The following is a 23039-nucleotide window of genomic DNA, read 5'->3' as shown; positions in this document are numbered from 1 at the left end:
ATATATATATATATATATATATATATATATATATATATATATATATATATAGCAAGTCAATGGGAAAATGGGTCCCGATGGATGGCATACATACAACTGCCTCCATTTTTGCATCCGATTTGTACCATAAACAAATCTGTTAAATGGACAGCAAAGACGTAGTTTTAACTTAGCCGAATTCAGAAAATTTTGGAGTAATAATTTAGTACTTAATTTGGCTTGAAAAACAAAATAACGCACTAATATCACTTTTCGATTTTTGAATAAATTATATTTAATGGAAAGTAATAAACAGTTCTTAAATATTTGTTTTTGTTTTTTTTTTACTTAAAAACTTTTTAATTTTGTCCCCCAACTAGGAGACTTTTACTGTTGATTTAAACTACTCCCTTCAGTGCATTATTGCCTGTGCAAAACATAACAATACTGGACAGCATTCTCTTCTGGCAGCCTTAGAGGCCTCTGTTAGGCTTTTGCCCTCCCAAGCCCATGCAAAACAATGAGGCTCGGCTATTATGGTGTCAGGACTGACAGAAAGACAACAAAAGGAGCCTACTCGCTTTGTTTAATCCCCATAGCTGCCATGGCCATTACTGAGTTATACTCTGAACTTCCTCAGATCCTCTAAAAGTGCAAGCTGGTTAAGAATATTAGAGGAAAATTTAAAAGTATATAGCTTCTATGGCAAACCAAAAGGTGAATGTATTCCTGGACAAGACATAGAGCTTGACCTTGATGGTGGGTAGGGTGGCAATATCCGTCAAAAACAAAAATCTAAAAATACTAAAAAGTATATTTTAACCACAGAGATATGTTCTTTTTACGATAAATATTTATATCAATTTTCTACTTTAGGCTCCGGCTTACAATCCAATTCAGTAGGTTACAGAAGGTTAAAGTGCAGAAAAAAAAATCATTAGGTTAGTTTGGGAGAAAAATTTGACATGCAATTTTCAGGCTGATTTATCAGTGGAAAGCTAAATTTGATAGTTTGGCATTACTGAAAGCAGGCAACATGAGAAAGCTGTTACAAAGCCTTTCGTCCCGATTTAGCCACGTGGATCAATACGGGCCTATACTGTTTCAATTTTGCACATATTGATTTTCTGATATAACCGACACAGAGGCATCTATCATCAACTATATAAAAAGAGAAGCCTTAGATATTTTATAACGCTCCTCTATATTTTTATCCTTTAGATCCCTAGAAAACAGCACATTTAATGTTACACTGCTGAGGAAAGTAAAGCGTTTCTTAGAACAATATGGATGAGGTAGAAACAAAGGGCATTGTCTAATTTAGAAAAATATAATGGCCATATAAGAAGACACCAGTATTAATAGCACATGGAGATGGTAAACCTATTAGAGATCAAAATATAATTGGACCAATTTGTACATTCTGTGACATATGCACAAAGGGCGGTTCTCCATAAAGATTTCATAATAAATTATGGGGTCGTTAAGAGACGGAAAAAACATGTAAAAATGTCCAGCGGGCAAAAAAATAAGTGATATTCACCTGTCTAGTCTCCATCACTGGCATCCTGACAGTGCCCAAGGGTTTCTGCATTCTAAGGCTAGGTTCACACAGCGTTTTTGCAATCAGTTTTTTTTTTTTTCAAAAAACGTATGAAAAAACTGAAGCATTTGTGTGCTTCCGTTTTGATCCGTTAACACTGCTTTTGTGTCCTTAAAAAAAAAAAAGGATCCGTTTTGCTGCTTTTTTTTGGAATGGAAGTCAATGAAAAAATGGATCAAAAAAGACGCACACAAATGCATCCATTTTTTGCAAAAAACTAATGCAAAAAACGGTTTGCAAAAACGCAGTAACAACCTAGCCTTAGCTCCTTCCTGATCCTGTAAAGCCAATCATTGGCTGCTGCAGCGATCGACCTTGGCCAATGACTGATCCTTGTGTTGCGAAAGGGACAGAAGTGGGGGCCCTAATCATCAATGGGGCCCTAATCCCCAGTAGAATGGCAGTGGTGGAAATCGTGCAGGTCAGCATTTCTGTTTCCAAAGCATATGTGGCATTGTGTGGAATGGGCAAGTGGGTATGGCTTGCATACTGGTCTGTGTGCCAAAAAGGTGTGTCAAAGCATGCCACACAGTTTGGTGTAAAGTAAGACATCTAATATGTGACCTATACATAGACTAGGCAGTGTAAAGATTTGCCAAATCTAACAAATATCCTGATCCAACATGATAAATTGAGCAGATTTTTAGACTGTCTAGTCTAAGGCGGTTCCACAATTAGGGGGACAGTTAGGGCACGTTGATTTCTATAGGGCTAGTCAAACAGTCTACAGTTTTACGGATCCACAATCCATGTGGCAAAAAGATAGGACACGTCCTAGTACAGGCTGTAATTGCAGCAGGGATTCACCCACAGAAGTCAGCAATTTTTGAGGACCCACAATTTTTACAGAAGAAACGTCCTTAGCATTCGCAAAAAATACGGATCACCTTAAATTAACACCTTCCAGTGTTTTGTGGATCGACAAAAAAAATCCATCTTACAGATGCTCTACGGACAAATTCTTTTGTAGATTGCAGCAGATGATTGCGGACACAATATACGGTCCTGAAAAACTACTGAACGTGTGAATGGGGCCCTTGATCACACAGCATAAAATACGGCCGTATTTTTAATATAATGATGCGCTCCAATAAAGTCAATAGTAAATTGGCTGGAAGGGCCATTTTTTTGTAATCTGTTCACTAAAGAGGCGTGAACTTGATGAAACTTCAAGCTCAAACAAACCCGAATGATTGACATTTGAATCCCGATGCCTGAAGAAGGTAGCTGTAGGCCATAGCCTGTATCCATGTCTTCCAGGCAGTCCTCAGGCTGCATCCACCTTCTCCAGGCAGCGGGATTAAAATGCTGATCGTTCAGGTTAGTGCGAACATGATCTTTCTGCAACTTTGCTCATGTTTATGTCTCATTGTGACCAAATTGTTTTTTTTAAATCAGATCTTTTTTATTGAGAAAACAGTTTTACAAACACAAACAGTGTTTCATTTTCACCCTCTGTCCCATCCACCCCCTCCCTTTAATCTTCCCTCCCCCTCCCAGTCCCCTCCAACATCCCAAACAGTAGGACAAACATTGGAAATCAGTAACCAAAATATATATTGAAGCAGAATTTTTCAGGTAGCTTCGTAAACCATGAATCTTGCATACAACCCTAGCCAGGAGAAACAGTTACCGAGGTAGATTAGTGGTATTTTACTACACATATATATATAGATGCGTAAATAGAATCCCCCAACCGCGCTCACGTATTGGCAGACAATAGAAGGAAAGGAAAACCAGAAGGTAACGTGTGGGAGGGCTCCCTCCTAACAGGCAATATAACAATACAGAGACAGGGGGAGAAGAAAGAGAAAGAGGGGGGGGGCAAGAGGTCCAGTCGGGTAGTGGGTGACCTTAATCCGTAGCACCCCGTCTCCCTGCACTTCTAGCCGTCTGATCTGCCAGTAGCAGGAAAGCCTCCATTGGGGATCTCCGGAGAAACCTGGAAGGGATACCGGGGGCGTCTATCCAGGGGCCCCAAATAGACTCAAACCTCCCCATGGCCTTGCGTTTCTTATATACACCTTTTTCTAGACGAACAGTATCATTAATTTTAGCAATCAATTCTGTTACCGTGGGTGCGGTAGGTGATATCCAGTGTTTCGCTATAAGTTTACGTGCTTGGTATAAAACCCTGCATAGAGCCAGTTCTACGCCCGACGGCTCCTCATCCTCTCCCACCAGGCCCAAGACACATTTCAGAGGTTCCAATGGCACCGCAATCCCAAACACACGCCTTATGAGTGCCACCACTCCCCTCCAGTAGCTCTCCAGCTCCACACAGCTCCACATAAGATGTAAAATATGCGCCTCTTCCAAGCCACAGCGGGGGCATCTTGAGTCCGTACGAACCCCTATTTTAAAGAGGAACAAAGGCGTTCTATACACTCTGTGGAGAAGAAACAATTGTGAGAGTCTGTGTGTCTCTGGTATAGCTAATTTAGGCGTCAAGGCCAGTACCGTATACCACTGTTCGTCCGACATGGGCCCTATGTCCGCCTCCCACTGTTCTTTTATTGTCAAGGATCTAGTAGACATATAAGAGGCCAATAGCTCTTTATATATAAGGGAGATGAGGCCTTTAGAGTCTGATGCAGTTAATATGGTGTCTAACAGGAAATGAGAGGAAATGTCAGGAGCGGACCGTCCAAACTGCGCCTCTACAGCGTGACGCAGCTGTAAATATCGGAAAAATACAGAGTGAGGTAGATCAAACTCCTCCCGCAGCCGATCAAAGGACTTAAAGGTATCCCCCTGAAACAACTGCGGGAGAACTATCAATCCCCTTTGTTCCCAAAATGCAGCGCCATCAAGACCCCGCAGATGTGGGAAACGAGCATTATTCCACAATGGAGTATACTTTGTGTATGAACCACAGTCTAGAAAACGCTTAATCTGCGTCCACACTTTTCTAAGCATGGGCAGAAGAATAGGTACGTCTGGAGGTCTGGTCTGGGCCGCAATCTCTAACAGGTATACAGGGACCCTCCCCCCAGAAACCTGCTGAAACAGCAGTCCTGTAGGAGCTATATGGTCAGATCCACCCCGTCCCCGCAACTGCTGAAACTGGGCTGCAAGGTAGTATAGGTATGGGTTAGGGACTGCAAGGCCTCCACTGTCTTTGTTCCGTTGCAATGTGTCTAACCTGATTCTGGGTACCCCTCCGTCCCATATTAGTTCTCTAAATAGTGACTGCATGCGTTTAAAATGCATCATTGGTATCCAGATAGGCGCGTTATGCAAAACATAAAGGAGTTGTGGCATTAGGATCATTTTTATTAGGTTAGCTCTACCCACCACCGATAGGGGGAGTTTGCGCCAAGTTTTTACCTTCTGCGCAGATCTGGACAACAACGGAAGCAAGTTGAGAGATAAGTACGTAGTGATGTCAGATGTGATTTGGATACCCAGATACCGAAAACAGGTCACAATAGGGATGGAGAGCCCCCCTACAACAAGCGGCTGTGGTATAGGATCTAAGGGCAGAATCGCCGACTTGTCCCAATTAATCAGTAATCCTGAGTATTTTCCAAAAGTAACAATAAGGTCCATGACAGGGGGCAGGGAGCGACCAACATCTCCAAGGAACAGCAGCATGTCATCCGCATACAACGCAATGCGGTCCTCCATGCCCCCATGCCTGAACCCAATCACATCATCTGAGGCTCTAATCATACATGCCAAAGGCTCAATTGCTAAGGCAAAAAGAAATGGAGACAGGGGACACCCCTGTCTCGTACCTCGCTCCAAGGGGAAGGGCTCTGAAAGTAAGCCGTTCACTCGAAGTCTAGCTAGTGGCTCCGAGTACAGTAGCTTTATCCAAGAGATATAATTGGGCCCAAAGCCCATACAGGTGAGAACACACCAAAGATACTCCCACTCGACGCTGTCAAAGGCTTTGGCAGCGTCGAGTGAGAGCACGGCCCGAGCCCCCCCCCCCTCATGCGGAGCCTGCAAGTTATAAAACAGCCTCCTAATATTGTCTGCAGTACATTTGCCTGGCATAAATCCTGTCTGATCATGATGGACTAGATCAGAGATGATTTGAATTAATCTATTAGCCAAGGCCTTTGCAATAATTTTAACATCTGTACAGAGCAATGAAATCGGGCGATATGAGCTCACCTGGAGTGGATCCTTTCCCGGTTTTGGTATTAACACCACCACCGCCTCTCGCATAGACTGAGGCAACAGAGCCGCGTCTGCAGAGGAGCAGAAGGTGGCCAGAAGGGGAGTCAATAAGGACTCGCTGTGGGTTTTGAAGAACTCGCCAGGAAGGCCATCAAGCCCCGGGGAGCGCTCATTTGGGAAATCCTTCAAGGCCACCTCCAGCTCCTCCACCGTCAGCGGACCCTCCAACTGCTCCCTTTGAGTCCTCGTTAGCCTGGGAAGAGAGGCACCAGAGACAAAGTTCATCACCTCATCAGAGGTATAGGACAATTTAGAGGAGTATGTGTCCTTATAGAAGGCCACCATTTCCCGCAGAATATCCCCGTCCCCTGTGACCAGCCTCCCACCCTCTCCTAGCAATTGCACTATATATGAGGAGCCCCTCTGAGCCGAGGCTATTTTGGCTAATAGTCGCCCTGTGCTTTCTCCACTTTCAAAGTAGGACAGTTTTAGGAAGAATCTCTTATGGTCAGCCGTCTGTTCTAGATGTTCCCTATACATAGATTGGGCATCGTCCCATGACTTACGGGCATCTGTAGTGGGGCATTCCACAAACGCCCGTTCCGTAACCCGCACCCTGTTCTGTAGCATATTGTGAATTTCTTTAGTTTTGGTTTTGCATGTACTAATATCCCTTATTAGGATACCCCGGATATAGGCCTTAAGGGAATCCCAGACCATAGAGGGTGAAGCAGTACCTCTATTTATATCTAAAAAGAGCTTTATTTCCTCAGCCAGGGGAGGGGTGGATCGGAGGATTTGCAGCCAGCATGGATTCAGCCTCCACGGTGCTCTAAGGGCGCCCTGTCGGAGACCGCAACCCACCCTAACTCTCAACGGGGAATGGTCAGAGAGGCCACGGGGCAGATATTCAATGTCCATAACCATGCGCCTCATGAGATCATTACCCACTGCTAAGTCAATACGCGACAGTGTACCGTGTGATGCTGAGTAGCAAGAGTATTGCCTGGTGTCAGGGTTACGTGTGCGCCACAAGTCCACTAATTCCGTTTCTTCTAGTAGTTTAGCCATACCAGTCAGGTTGGGAATTGGACCATTGTATGATGGGTTAAGCTTATCTAAATGGATATCAATAACATTATTATAGTCTCCAATTATTATGGTCGGGGCAACCGGCACTGACGTCAGGAAGGTAAGGTAAGGTAAGAAGAGGAAGATAAGTTGTCGTCTACCAGTGAGCACGGCTGGGGGAGAACCACGTCCACAAGACATGTAGAGATTAGTACGATACCATAGTGGCTGTATAGCAGCAAGAATAATAGGGTGAAAAAAACAAATAGCTACCTCTAACACATTTAGTACCCGCAACTGGCGGTAGTGGGGGCTTAAACATAAGACCTGAACAAGAGACCACATGCCCAGTATGGTCCACATAGAAACCAGCAGAGTATAATTGCAATTAGCTCCTTTCAGCGGTAAATGCACTAGGCATCCTGCACATATAAAGATAACAGACACGGGGAAGGGGAGACAGGGATAGAGGAGAAAAAAAAGGGGTGGGTTAGATGCAGTGCAGCAGGCGGCATTATACTAGAAGCGGCCCAAAACCCTCCTCCCCCTGCATCTATATGCAGATGATGTAAATAGCAGAGGTATAGGCATCATGAGCAATACAGGCTTCTCAACCCAGCCAAGGTAAGATAAGCAAAGAAAGTTGTCAAGTATAAATCAGCAATATATAACAGATAAACCTTAGAAGATTAGTGTCTTCAACGAATCATAAGAGGCACTTGACAAAGACCACAAGAGTCTCTTTGTATACAGCTCTAAATAGCATACGGTGTTAGTCAGGGCTGCGCCTATTCAATCTGCGGAGACGCTCCTGGTTCTCATCTAGCCAGGATAGGGCTGCAGAAGGTTCCTCAAAAATATGTGTAGATCCCAGCGCTGCGACCCGCAGCCGGGCCGGATATAACATAGAGTAGGGTATTTCCAGAGATCTCAGTCTCTTCTTTATGTCCATGTACTTGGCGCGTCTCTTCTGGACTTCCGCCGAGAAGTCTGGGAAAATAGAGATGTTGCGGCCATCTATGCAAATACGCTCCATATCCCTGGCCTTGCGCAGAATTATATCCCTGTCCTTATAGTGCAGGATCCTGATTAGCACAGCCCTTGGTGGAGCCCCAGGTGGTAAAGGGCGGGATGGCACCCTGTGTGCCCTCTCCACGGCAAACAAGGGGGTCAAGGTATCTTTGCCAAAGGTATTGAGGAGCCATGTCTCAAAATAATCACCGGGGTTCCTCCCTTCCACTTTCTCGGGGACCCCAATAAGGCGAATGTTATTACGTCGCAGACGATTTTCAATGTCGTCCGCTTTCGCTGCCAGCACTGACAGATGAGTCTCTACTCTTTTCATGTTTTTCTTTATAGGAGACACTTGATCTTCCAGATCCCCCACTCTGCCTTCCACAGCTCCCATGCGTTCAGACACCCTCTGCATATCATGACGCAGGAGGTTAAACTCCTCTCTCATACCTCCCATAAGCTGCGTCAGTTCATGGTTGCCTTTAGAGATTGCCACAAGGATGTCCTGCAGGGTTGGAGTGGGTGTTGTAGGCTGAGGGCTCTCTCCTTCACACTCCCCAGCGCCACTCTCACCTTCTCCCGTCGGTCCGGGCGCCATCTTGGATAACGGAGCACCCCCGGTCACAGGCTCGTCGCTAGTGCTAGGCGCAAGCCATTCCCGCTGAGCTGCTCCCAGGTCACCCCAGTCCTCCGCAGACGCTGCCTCAGCGGTGCCACGAACATAACAGCGCAGCTGTGAGGCTATGTCAGCCGACGGGTCTCGTGGCAAAGATGGCGCCCGTTGTGCAATGCCGAGCATGGCGCCTCCTTTACCCGGCTTATCCTTAACGGGTCCTTTTTGTTTCAGAGGCATATCCCTGTCTATCGCCTCCCCGCACCCCTCTGATGCTATGCAGGTCTTCAGGAGTAAATAACTGGCAGGATGCCTCGGATTAATGAAGGATTAATGGTAGGAGCTCTTCTCAGCACGTCTGCTCACATTGCAGGCTAAGCCACGCCCCCATTGTGACCAAATTGTATTATAAAGGTTTACAGTGGTCAGAAAAGTGATCTTATACATATAGTACAAACATGCTGACAATGTATAGAGACTAAAATAGAACGATTTTCATCCCAACAGATTTTATACATGAGCTCCATTATAGTCTATTAAAGACAGAGAAGACAACTTTTCAAGATCTTGGAGTATGACAATGGATTTGTAGGAGATAAGGACTTTATAAGATCCGTGAACTCTCTAATTCAGTCCTGTATACCAAACACAGTGGCTGAGCAGGACTAGATCATGAACGGAATGGTGCAATTTCTAATCTGGTCATTTGGAGACTGGGTACCAATACTTCGGAAAACAAAAACTTTAGTGGTATTAGGGTACTGTGTGTAGATGGTGAAGCCTGCTATACTGGAGAGAGTATAAATCCGTGGGTATGTTCACATACAAGCCAATTGTGATATTATTTGTATAGGAAACTGAATGGTCACAATAAACAAAAGAACCATGTCCACCCACAATGTATAAGCTAGACAATTAGATTACATATTAGATGTGTGATTACATTTACTACTCCTATTCTGTATCTCAGAGGTTAAGCCTCAGGCACTGAAGAAGTTAAAATAGAAATTAACCTTTGCCGCCATGCATTACAGAAAGCAAATCTATGGCATTTCCAAAGGTTAATCTAATTTCTTTGGTTAAGATGGTCAAGATGGCAGCAGGTACTGAATTGGATTTAAAAGGCATTAAACTCATTTAAAATGAAGGAAGGAAAGACAGGGACAGCCCACCCACTGTCAGTGGTCATAGGACTAATGATGTTGTATCTATAGGAATAATATTATGGATGGGTATCTCCGCTGTGATAGGGTCCGGAGTCATATAATGTAGGTACAGACAGGTTTACTGATGAGCGACTGCTTTCTATAGTAGCACAATGATGAGATACTTAAAGGGGTTCTCCAAGTAGGACAAATCATACTAGTTGGAGTAGTGATGTTTTCTAGGACTCCCTAGGGCTGCATCCAACTTCTCCAGCCACTGGGAGTTAAATGCTGTGCATTCAGGTTTGGAAAAACCGAAACATTCAAGAAGTTCACTCATCACTAGTTAGGAGGATAACTTGACAATAAGCAGATCATATACTTTCCTCCTGCTGGGAATCCTAGCCATCGGCTGTAATCTTTGATAAAACCTGGCAGTAAGTGTTCAATATATCTGCAGTGCCACCACAGGGGAAAAAAGGTATTACACAGCGCTTATTTATATTAAAGGGTTGTGTATGTAACGCAGGAAAAGACAGGACCTCCAGGGCAAAAAAAAAAATATTGTAAATGTTCTCAACTCCAGTCCAATGGACAAGAACATGGAACTACTCTGCATTGCTTAAAGGGATTATCTGGAGATAGCCTTTCCTCGCTCTTCGGCAGCTCACATCGGGACTGGTCTCGTCTCAGCATTATGACTTTCATACTAAATGACTAGTGGCTTTGACTAGAGAATCCAGACTGAGAAGAGGTTTGCATGAATATACTGTAGAAACTTTTCCCACAACTCTATATATTAATCTGCTCAGCTCTTCCAGCTCTATAACATGATATCTGCAGATTGGACTGCATGTACTATGACATATACCCTTTATGTCAGAAAAGCCACACTGTTTTTGAAGGGGCCATCCAAGATTAAACCATGGGATGTGACTAGTAGTTTACCCCAGTCCCATTCAACTAAACTGTTATGTGCCAGAAGACCACATACAACCCAGAGTGTTGCTGCTTCTGGGGGAAAAACCAGCCCATTATCGCTAACAACCCGGCTACTGTATTAGACTGTGGGGGTAGGGGGGACCAGCAGATTATAACTTATTAATATGTATACTGACTAGACCAAACATAAGATTTGAGTTATGGAACTAAAATATTAGACAAATAAAAAAGGTGGAAGATGAGAACTTACACCACGAGGTAGCGATGCCAACATGTGTGCGCGGTCAGCAGATGTTCTCCAGGAGGGCTCTTTTTGCATTGTTGGCAAGGTTTCTCATAAAAGTTCTATGGCTGACCTACTATATACCTTTTGGCAGTGTTCCCCAACCTGTGCCTGTCTGCCTGTTGCAAAACAACAATTCCCATCATGCTCTGACCGCCAAAGGCTAAAATGCTCTCCGAACTCATCTATGATCACGATGAAAAACCTACCCAACACTGATGATATGAAGTGAACAGGTCTAGAAAACCTAAAGGGGTTATTCAGGATTAGAAATCCTGTCTTCAGGCTGTGTGAGGTATTACAGCTTGGCCCTATTCACATCAATGGAATTGAACTGCAATACCACAACCAAACTGAAGACAATATTGGTTCTGCTTTTGGAAGAAATAATCCTGGATAACCTTTTTTTAAACATTTAGGTCAGCTGATAAAAAGACCAAGATCTTATGTTTTCCATGCCTTCGATTTTCAGGTTGGACACTTGCATGCCCTCAGTGGGGGGTGAACAGATAAACAATAATAAAATGAATATTCATGGAATATACCGTAGACTGGACCCGTCTCCACAACCTACCGTTTGCCTTTGTATGTAGATGACACTGATGAGGGGTGAGCACCCCATAGCTCCGATATCTTTTCCGCAATAACACAAGTTGACGGGAATCTCATAGAACAAGTTTTGGACTCTTTTGATTAAATCAAGAAAGCTTTGTTTTATGCTGTTGGCATTTATTACATGAATGAATGAAGGCCATATGCTCAGATCTGCCGAACCTCGAGTGTTCCTCTTTCAGGACCATATGCGCATCTTTCCATTGTTTTACAAAACAAATCATTACACATCCTTCATATAAAGTGCATCTTTAATTACTGAATATTTCACTATTTCCCATTGTAGATCACTTGTCATCTTCCTATATAAACATAGACAGAGGCTGAATAGGATTAATAGTCCTTCAGTATGAACCTCACTGAATTGCAGGTGACGTGGATAAGGAGCAGGTATCAGTTTGATGTGGAGTATGATCACCTCTATAAAATAGGGCCAGTTAGTTTAAGGCTGTGTTTACACGTAACGGATCCGCAGCGAGCCCTGTTGCGGATCCCTGCCCAGTACACCCTTTGGGCAGACAAACTCGCAGCATGATGTACATCCCGCTGCAAGTTTGTCAGCAGCCCACCCTGTTAACCCCCAGCCGCCAGAGCATACACTTCACCTGGTCCCCGCTCTGGCTTGCTTCGGGGCTCCCAGTGTCTTCACATCCTGCTTAACCAATCAGTGCGCTGTGGCAGGGCAGCGCAATGATTGACCAAGTGGGACGTGCCGGAAATCCCTGAAGCAGGCCAGAGCGGGGACCAGGTGATGTATAGGCTCCGGCGGCTGGGGGTTAACGGGGTGGGCTGCTGACATACTCCCAGCGGGATGGATATCCTGCTGCGGGTTTGTCTGCCCATAGGGTGTACTGGGCAGGGATCCGCAGCGGGTCTCGCTGCAGATCAGTTACGTGTGAACGCAGCCTAAAGGGCAAAAAAATAATGAATGTAAATATCGCAAACTTGCTTGATATCACAACTCCTGCTAATTTAGATTTTGAAAATTATACTGACAGGGAGACTTATATTGCAAAGTCATATAACTTTATTAAAAGCAATGTATTAGAGTACCCCTTTATGTTGTTTTTTCTATGAAACTGGCCCTAGTGTGCGTCTATGACAATGAGCCTACTGAGGACAGGGGTAGAGACAAATGCTAGCAAACTATATACAGTGCCATGGAAGATTTTGGTAACAGTTGATAAATAAATAGATAAATACACCCTTATATGAATATGAGGAAGACTGAATGTGTCACTGTATTGTATGGATTGGTTACATTAGGTCATGGCTGGGTCTTGGCTGCTCTCGCGGTTAAACACCATTCAAAGCAATTGGTGAGTTTTGACTCCTGCAAATTCTGATTTTTTTTATGTGAATTCGAACAGAAACCTCAGGAAATATTATACGACTAACCACACACATGCCACCTACGTCACTAGGATCATTACTCTTTACTACAATCTATTATTTCCCTTCTGGCTTGGTTATTGCAGGCCTACCAGAGAAAGAATTGCAAAACCGGGATTACATGAGAGACTGTGATTTAACACTGTCACTAAAATGACACAGACTAATGGGTCATGATCACTAATAAATTGTGCAGTTAATCCCCGTATGTCTTCCATACCAGCCAGGCTGCCTGTATGGTGAGATACAATGGTTATATACCCTGGGTCTATGTCTTCAGACACCCTCAGTGTCATGACCGACAAATAACTCATTATTTGCAGCCTGGATTCTGGACTGAGATCATTAATCAAACCGGAGAGCTGTGAAGGGTAGAAGTCCGCCCCAGAAGCCAAGGGGTTAATATGTCAAAGAATATCAGGAACCGCGTCCAAAACTACTGACAGATGTGTATACAGACCGGATGAATATATTTTATAGCAAGAAATATCCTAAAGAGGTGACTCTACAAACAAAAAGAGGTTGTCTGACATTACAAATCGGCATAAGGTCAGACAGCAAGAGAGGCGGTTTTGATATGGAAAATCTTACGTTAAACTAAAGGGAACTAATCATGAGTAAAACACTGTTACAGCTATAAATATGTTCCTATATTCCCCCCAGCATTGTTTCTGGGCATATAGGTAAACGCTATGAGTGTTACTTACATGTCCCAAAAATGTACTTTGTAAAACCTACCAATGTAGGCATGGGGGCGGCCCAGAGCCCTTAACTAGTCACAGCTGGCGGGAAATCTTGCCCTGGGAGCACTGGCGTATAGGAGCTGCCAGGATCACTGAGGGAACAAAGCTCCAGACCGCCCCCATGCCAACATCAGGTTTTACAAAATAAATTTTTAGGACATATAAGTAACACTCATGGCATTTAAAATATACCTAGAAACAGTGCTGGGGGCATATCAGAACATATTTATAGCTGTAACCTCATGATCGCTTCCCTTCAAATATGTCACCTGAAACTGGGACTGTCCAGCAGTCTAATGTGTATGGGGGTGTATGGGAAAGAGATGCTTTTTGGGTCCCCTCAGGCCCCTGTACCTTGGTGCGACCTTACCCTCTGTAACCCCTGCAGCTATGCCACTGGTAAGCATGTAGGGTTGCAGCATGCATCACTGTTTATTTAACATGGATGTAAACTAAGCTGGAGCGACCTGCTTATTCCCCCTTTTCCAATGGCAATAAAAATGCATGCTATGGTACAGTAAACTACTTTTATATATTACAATTTGTATAACATGTATTTATTATTAGTCATTTGGGGGTTAAACTGGATTTTAGACATACTCCTTAAAGAAAAAAAAAAAAAAAAAAAAAAAAAAAAAAAATAATATATATATATATATATATATATATATATATATATTATATATATATATATATAAATAATGGTAAAAAGGAGTGATTATATAGAAAGTATAGGAAAACATCTACGCAAGCATGACCATAAAAGACAAATGCAAAAACTGTTTCCCATATACCTAATTATTCAGGAAAGGCTAGATCCAGAACAGATCAATTTTATGCTAACAAATTTTGCTGCCCCAAACTCCTGTAAAATTGGCTGGTGTCTGGTGTTGGCCGCGTTCGGTGCTCTTCCAATTTGGAGTCATAATTGGTGGCACATCAGACCTCTGGCTGTTTTGCTTTTTGCACTACTGCCAGTCTCCGGGTACAGATAGCAGACCACAAAGCAGAAACATTTCAATTTACTTTTGGAGAATGCTCATCTGGACTTTATTACCTGTGTGTTTTTTCAAATTTGATTTTTCAAAGTAATTCGTCACAGAATGCAGAACCTTTAAAGGAATGTTACAGCTTGACTGTATGGAAACAGATGCCTCTTAACACTGCTATAAAAATACATATTGTAGAAGAGGTAACCTGAAATTCATCAAAAACACCGGCACAAGGGGATCCTATAATAGGCTTATAGACTCTTGTTTATGTTGTGCCAGTTTATAGAAGCCTGGGAATGCTTAATAAGAACAATACCAGGTAAGGTAGGGGTTTGCCAGCTATCAAGAATAGCTATAGAACCAAGAGAGAGCGGCTTTTACTTTAGATCACAAGAGCTTACAACTACCATCTGTGGCCGACAATATTCAAGGGGTGTTCAAGATGTTTGTTACCGAGCGGCTCTAATTATAAAGCCTTATAGTATGACATGCTATGTGCCCTTCGTATCAGAGTAATATATGATGTGATTTACGAGCATTCTCCGTCTTTGTCTAATATGACCGTGTCTCATGGTTGAGATTTTAGATATGGGCCACATATGTTTCAACTACTGCAAAACTTGGTTGTCTATAAATGTATAATGATTGTTTTGATGTTCCCTTCTCGGCCTTAAACCCTGGACCAAACATAAAAATACATCAAATAAGGGACAAATACAAGTTTATAACAATAGAGGGAAAGATAAAATTTCCAACTTATAGAATATTATAATTTAGGGGTCACCTGAAGGGGTTAGTGACTGGTGTTGAGCAAACTTGCCGAGCAGTTCGGGTTTCGCAACCTTCGAACCTGAATGCTCGGCATTTGACTCCCGGCATCTGGAGAAATTGGATGCAGCCCTAGAGCTGCCAGGAAACCATACAAACAATGGCTATATCCATGTTTTCCAGGACTTCCTAGGGCGCCATTCGACTTCTTCAGCTGCTGGAAGCCAAATGCTGAACGCTCTAGTTTGGCAAAATTCTATAAATCCAAACAGTTCTGCAAGTTCGCTATTTGTGATAAGGTGTAAGGCTGGACAGAGGGCTAAGTATGTTTGTCTCTATCCAACAACATTTTAAAGCAAACATACAATCAGTACATTTGCTTTAAGTCTTGCACATGGATAGAATGGTGCTGCATTTTTTTTTTTTTTTTTTAACCGCGGCCCGGTTCCTGTGTATGACGCCGTTCTATTCCTGGGCACCAGCCGGCGGTAAAGGACTGAAGGCGGGAGGTCCGCCCCAAGTGGGAGGTAACCCCACCCCTCTATGATGCAGCTCCATTGATTCTAAGGGAACCACATCATAACGGGCGGGGGTTTCCTTCCACGGTGCCGGCACAGTTCTATCCATGAGCAAATGTACTGATGATACATTCGCTTTAAGGACAGCCCTTTCCAATTAAAGTTCCATTCAGGATTTTCACAATGCAAGGTAGGAATGCATGTCTGCCAGTCTAGGTACAGATCATAAGCTCCTATAGAAAACAAGTTCCTATGGGCTAACAGGGATAGCTGTGCATCCATCATTATTGGGGAACAATGGCCATTGAAATGCTCCATTGTATATGTTGTATCGACAAAAGTTACAACAACATATTGTTATTCTATAACTGTTATTTTAGTTATTACACTTTTTATTGCTTCTCCCAACAGTAATTATTAATAATTAGACTATGAATAAATGGTGCCCCTGGACTTAAAAGGAACCTGCCATCACTTTCAGGTGAAGGCCGACCACCCTAATGAACGTGACAACAGGTTCCCTTTAATAATAACCGAACAACGATAAAAATCTTTTTTGTTCGCACAAACAGAAGTCGTAGCTGGTAAAGGTTTCCTACCTCTGTGATATGGCTCCCCACGCTCCATGCTTATTGGTCAGGATGTTGAGGATCTTCTGCTTCAGCTGGTTGGCCGTCACATGATCTCTATGTTTGGCAGCACTGATAAGATGGTCGCACATCTTCTCCTCTTCTCTCCTGTCAGCAGCGTACTGCGCACATTGTGACTTCAAGAGAAAATACAAACTATTAATAACTGGTGTTTGTGTCAACATCTAGTATAGAAAGAAGGTGGAAAAGAAAAAAGTCCAATGAGGTGACGAGAAGGCCAAATGCATCATAAATAACATTCCAAAAGCTGTAGGTCAAGCAATAAATAAACGTAGAAACAATACGGAAGGCTTTGACATCAATGAAATCTAATATACTGCACTAAATGTCATGATATAGAGTTTCTAATGTAGAAACCATACCACAAGCATAGGGTCTTCATATGAGATTTTAAGATTGTTGGATCGTTTGTGTGGCCCTTTGTTTCACTTGGCAAATGTGCAGCCAATGAACCATGATTTTTTTAAGGAAAAAAACTAAATGATCTGTTGACAGATGAGCATTCTCTCATTTGATTGCTTGAAAGCCAACCTTATTATAGAGAATGATAATGGCCAGTTCAGCCAATAAGCATTTTATACAGGAAACAGATCACTGATCTAAGGGAGACCAGCCAATAATAACACTGTTGGCTGCTAGTCAAAGCGCTCAATACAGTAAAATCCTAGGTGCATTGCTCCCTCTAAAATACAAATATGCAAAAAAGAGCCCATATTTGCATATTTGTATTTCCCAGAGAGCAATGCACCTAGTATTTCACTGTATTGAGCGCTTTGACCCCCTGCCGGCAGTGTTATCATTGGCTGGCCTTCCTGAGATCAGTCATCTGTTTCTCTTATGGCTCTACTAGGCATTGCTCCTACCTAGCCAGAATCCTGCTCCACACTGATGAGGGTCAACACGAAACAGCTGCCTGTGGATGGATACCACCTATTATAGTGGTTTTGGTGGTTTCTCTACAGAAGCTAGCCCTTAGCCGGGCCCTTCTCGGAGGGATATCTGGCTAGTCCTGTGTTTAGAGACTCTTAAATGAAGCTCCATGGGCTCTTTTTTCAATAACCATGTTATGTCATAGGGCAATGACAGTGAGTACAAGTGGAAATCAGTTTTCATTTTTCTATAGGAGGCTGCAAAAGGAGGCTGTGACCTATATGGCTGCTATTAGACAGCACAACATTTTTTCATATGACATTTTTTTTTATCTCCAAAGATCAAAACTTTTTTGACTGTTCTTGTTTCACATGATTTTTTTTTTAACTTCTTATTTTTAAGGTTTTTTTTATCATACTAAATAAAATTAAAAAAATTAAAAAACACTCAAAAAAATTAAAGTTATATCTATAAAATAATAATAATCATATAAATATATTTATTTAACAAAAATGTTTTTTGGAAAAACAAAAACACAAAGCTTGAAAGGGAAGCTTATATTGTAACAAAAGGATAAACCCTTAATGAGTTAATTCGTTATCAAACATACCCAAAGCAAATAAGCAATTAGCGGAATGGTCGGCCGGTAATGAGGCTAATACTTCATCCTGTAATTGGACTGTAAGATTGAATTATCATGCCTCCCTCTGAATGATGCTATAATGAATATTAACAGTCAGCTCATTGAGTGGACGGAATGATTCAGGATAATATTCACATATCTGAGGGGGTTATATTGCCTCGACATTCATACCATGTAAATAAGGAGAGCTTGTAAATTGGACAACACTTCTTGTACAGCTTGTTCCAATGACCTGCACTACGGAGGGATTTATGGAGCTAATCCTGACCCACAATTATTTTTATTATGGGAAACCTGCTCATTTAGAAGGATCGCGGGTTGCTGATCACTGTGGTATACTGTGGGGCACTTGTGTCATATATATATTATTTATATATATATATATATATATATATATATATATATATATATATATATATATATATATATATATATATATATATATACACACACACACACACATATACACACACAAGACCTATAAGTTTTTGAGAAGCCTAAGTATATGAATGGGGATTTAATAAGCCAAGCCATTAATTACCTATCTGGTTGTACGCAGTTTTGTATTATCTGGCTTGAACATCCCCTTTGTGTTTGCCGAGTCCCCTCTGTAGTGCTAGAATTATTCTTGCATTTATTAAATAGTCCATATACCAATATCTCAAAGAGAAATAAAACATTTCTACAAAGTTATAAAGATGTTTTTCAAAAAAATATGAAAAGGGAAAAAAAAGTCTCTTGATCTGATACTTTTCTTGTAGGTCAACAAGCACAAGGCTAGTACATCAAATTGCCGGCTTAAGAGAACTGTCTAGCAGAGATAAGAAGCTCATCAAGTCTGGGATCATTCCTGCTCTCCAGCTGGAGGGCACCTTTACACAATTCTGACACCATCCTATATTTCTTATGTCCTTCAATCCAGACTGCATATCGCCACATTCCCATGGCGCAGATGGTCCGGCTGCATTTTTTCAATACGGAGGAAATGTTTACTAATTTAATATGAGCCAAATACACGGGGAAGAATTTACTCTATAAGAAGTTGATGAATTGCAAAGATATTGTAGATAGAGAAAAATTAAATATTTCATTAGTCAGAGCTCTGTATAAGTTTAAGGGGACCCGTCATCAGAAAATCACCTATTGCTTAGGCTGGGTTCAAACTAGGTTTTTTTTCCTCCTTTTTTTTCCCAAAAATGGATGAAAAACTGATGAAAGAAACAGATGCAACTGTGTGCATCCTCTTTGACCAGTTCTTCCATTATATATATATATATATATATATATATATATATATATATATATATATATATATATATATATATATATATATATATATATATATAAAAAACAGATCAAAACGGATCCATTTTTTTTTAGCTTTTATGTTTTTTGTTTTTTTTTTACTATCTATTTTTTTAAAATAGCCCTGAAATCTTGCAGTGTCCATTCTGGTCACTAGGCCTAAAACTAATCTGACACTTTCTGCTCTGTTCCAATCACCACAGATAGGATTACGGAAGGGGAGCATACAGTAGATGAAGCTAAGAGCTACCTGTGGAAGGACCCCTGGACAAGTCACAGGGAATGCCCAGACACCTTTGCCACTTTTATTAATGAGTCAGATCTTAATGTTTTTTTTCTTCTTTCAAATCATCTACATTAGGGGAGCTGCACATGGCCCATCTACTAAAGGGGGGAACTATACAGGTGGACATCTACTAAAGGGGCTCTCTACAGGGTGCCATCTACTAGAGGGGGCTCTATACAGGGTGCCATCTACTAAAGGGGGCACTATACAGGGGGGGGGGTCATCTACTAAAGAGGGCTATACAGGTGGGTCATTTACTAAAGCAGCATTACACAGGGGGTCAAATATAAAGGTGGCCTGCGATCACAGCCGCTGAAAGCAGCTGGTCTTCACCAGCTATGAAGCTTGCTCATAGCAGATAGAGGCATATAGGTACGGCATGGGTCATCTGGGTTTGGGGTTAAAGAACAGTACAATCAGTTGCTAGATATACGCTAGCTTCTAGATATATGTGCATCCCAGGCAGGTTTAAATTCAGTTATTGTAGATTTACCAACACACCTGCTGGAACTTTTTTCTAAGCATGTACTACTTTTTCAGTAAAGTAATATTTTCTCATGTAGTTTCTGGTCTTTGCTCCAACTTAACTAACTGTGTATTTGTGGTCTCTTGCTCTTGTGTTCAGTTTATTTATTTATTTTTATTAAAAACACTCCCCTTCTGACCCTTATTTAGTTCTTTAACATATTTAAATGTTTCAATCATTTCCCCCCTTTCCCTTCTTTCCTCCAGACTATACAGATTTAGATCCTTATGTCCTTTCCGTTATGTTTTATGCCTCACACCCTCCATCATTTTTGGACCTGTTCTTTTTCATCAATATCATTTTGTAGGTGAGGTCTCCAGAACTGGACACAGTATACAGATGTGGTCTCACTTGAGCTCTATACAGTGGGATGACAATATCCCTATTCCTACTGGTTATACCTTTAGCTATACACCCCAGCATATGATTTGCTTTCCCTACCACCTGGTTATACTGGTGACTCATTTTAAGGCTGTCGAAATTACTACACCAATTTTCTGAAGTTTTTGCCAACACAGAACTGATATGATATTGGATAGAGCATTCCTTTCGCCCAACTGCATTTTTTATTTAAATTATTGAACAGCAGTTTCTATTGTTTGGATCACTTATCTAGTAATGCTAAATCATTTTCCATATTTCTGACACCTCCAGGAATATCAACCCTATTGTACACTTTTATGTCATCAGCAAACAGACAAACCCTTCCTACCAAAACTTCCAGGGACAGTGCACTGCTAAGGGTGCAACTTACTTTGCATATGTTCCAAGCCCCCACATGTTTGGGCCAACCATATGTACTATGTATACAGTATACAGTGATCCTGCTCTGCAAAAACCTTGGAAAGGCAAACATAACTTTAATTGCAAATAATCCTCCTCCTCCATACACATTGCTCAGTCTCCTACTCATATGATGGACAATTTGGAAATATGTAAACTAGTATGATGCTGTAAAAGCAGTTTTCTTTGTAATAAATCTGTTGGCTTCCTGGAAAAGTCGGCACAATAAGTGCACATTGAGACATTAGCTTTTGATGAAGGAACTGCTCCAAGCTGCAAACATGTTCATGAATATCAGACAGGGAAGCAAATAATAAACCAGTTCCTTGTGCCTGACATTAACCATGGCTTTCCAAAATGGCCTGAGCTGAATTAAACGCACATTCCCATTGCTGAATTATAAGAAAGGGCCTTGTGAATGGAGCTAACAGGGGGAAGTGTTGACTGATTGAAAGCAGAGAGGCAGGACCTCATCATGGCGCTGCTTACCTCAAACTCTGCGTGTTTGTGGACATCCTCCGCTCTCTGTCTGTTTAGAATAAACTCTGCTTCATTGGCGACCCGCACTATGTGATCCTTCATGGCATGGCACAGCAGTCTGGGAAGGCAAACACACAAAAAAATTAAAGGCTAAATCCATCTGTTTATTATGGATAAAGAAGCCTGCAGAACACTGCACTCACTATCAGACACTAACTATGTAATACTATGGGGTCGAGAGTATAATACATATAAAAATAAACATACTATGTACATAAACTCTAAACATATATAACACAAAGAGGAAATACATTTAAAAAAATATGTGTGTGTGCGCGCGTAGATAGTGTAAGTACATAGGATTAAAAAATATATATATATATTATTTTTTTTATTACACATGCCTCTATTTTTGGTATTTTAAACTTTTCATTAAATTTTCATATTTCCCAATTTCTTTTTATTTCTAAGTATCTGACTACTTACCTATCTTTAAACCTCCTATATGTATCTACATACCTACCTATTTATCAACCTACTGTATGTATCTACTTAGCATAAATAGCAATCTCATATCTATGTATCTATGTTGGCAGGACAAAGGATCAGGAGTGAGCAAATCTTTACCATTTTTGTAATCACGTACAGGTGAATGAAGCATGGCTGTTTCTTTTTTTTTTATCCATCTAATTATTTAGCTAAGTATCTTTCTTTTTTTCAGCTTGCTCACTGTAGTGCGGAGTGAGCACTGAACAAGAAAAGACAGAGGAGCAGGACCTGCAAGTGTGCTGCAGAGAGAGAGAGGGGTGAAGGAACTGATCACATGACACGCAGGTCCCCCAATACCTCAGTGTGGATATCAGCCCGACAGAGAGGAAGAGGAAGACTGAGCTGTAAGTGCTGTATATGTGTCAGTGTCTGTGTATGTCAGTCAGTAATGTGTGTGTATGTCAGTAACGTGTGGGTCAGCAATATGTGTATGTGGGTGGGTCAGAGTCTGTGTCAGTAATGTGTGTTTGTGTATGTTAGTGGTTTCCCAATTGATTGTGCATAGTGTGTAGATGATGGGTGCACAGTGGATGGATGAGGGGCCAGCTGAGGCTCTGCTGCTAAAGGGCACACAAAAAACTGAGACAGCCCTGCATCTGTCCACCCCATATCTACCTTTGCATCTGATATATCTATCTACGAGCATAGAGCATACGTGAGTGCTCAAATAAAATAATAAAATCAGGCTCCGTTCACATTTCCACTGGTGCACATTTTTGGGCATTTCTAAATTAGAGTCAATTTAACAATGGTCTAAACCAGTAATGTCAAACTCTGTCCGGCAGTGCCATCATTTTTGGCCCAACAGGCAATTCAGAGTTTTAATTACATCTGGCCCACCATGGCTACTATATAAGAGACTATGGGGGAGGGCTGGCTACTATATAAGAGACTATGGGGGAGGGCTGGCTACTATATAAGAGACTATGGGGGAGGGCTGGCTACTATATAAGAGACTATGGGGGAGGGCTGGCTACTCTATGAGACTATTGGGGAGGTCTGGCTACTATATGAAATTGTTGTGGAGGGCTGGCTACTATATGAGACTACTGGGCAGGGCTGACTACTATATAAGAGACTATGGGAGAGGGCTGGCTACTACATAAGAGACTATAGGGGAGGGCTGGCTACTACATAAGAG

General features: G+C 41.9%; 1 protein-coding gene across 7 annotated transcripts in view; it reads right to left on the bottom strand.

Annotated features, from left to right (window-relative positions):
• Positions 1-23039, bottom strand: part of NBEA (neurobeachin) — a 453563-nt gene that overhangs the window by 162892 nt on the left and 267632 nt on the right. For all 7 annotated transcript variants that reach the window (XM_069969916.1, XM_069969921.1, XM_069969920.1 and 4 more), the window contains 2 exons: positions 21359-21467; positions 16406-16572 (listed from right to left, as the gene is read on the bottom strand). In XM_069969916.1, coding sequence (XP_069826017.1) covers positions 16406-16572; positions 21359-21467 — 276 coding nt within the window. The remainder of the gene's footprint in view (positions 1-16405; positions 16573-21358; positions 21468-23039) is intronic.

The sequence above is a fragment of the Dendropsophus ebraccatus genome, chromosome 5, assembly GCF_027789765.1.
Source record: "Dendropsophus ebraccatus isolate aDenEbr1 chromosome 5, aDenEbr1.pat, whole genome shotgun sequence".
Taxonomy (NCBI): domain Eukaryota; kingdom Metazoa; phylum Chordata; class Amphibia; order Anura; family Hylidae; genus Dendropsophus; species Dendropsophus ebraccatus.
The sequence above is the reverse complement of the archived record's forward strand: the minus strand, read 5'-3'. Positions and strand labels throughout refer to the sequence as shown.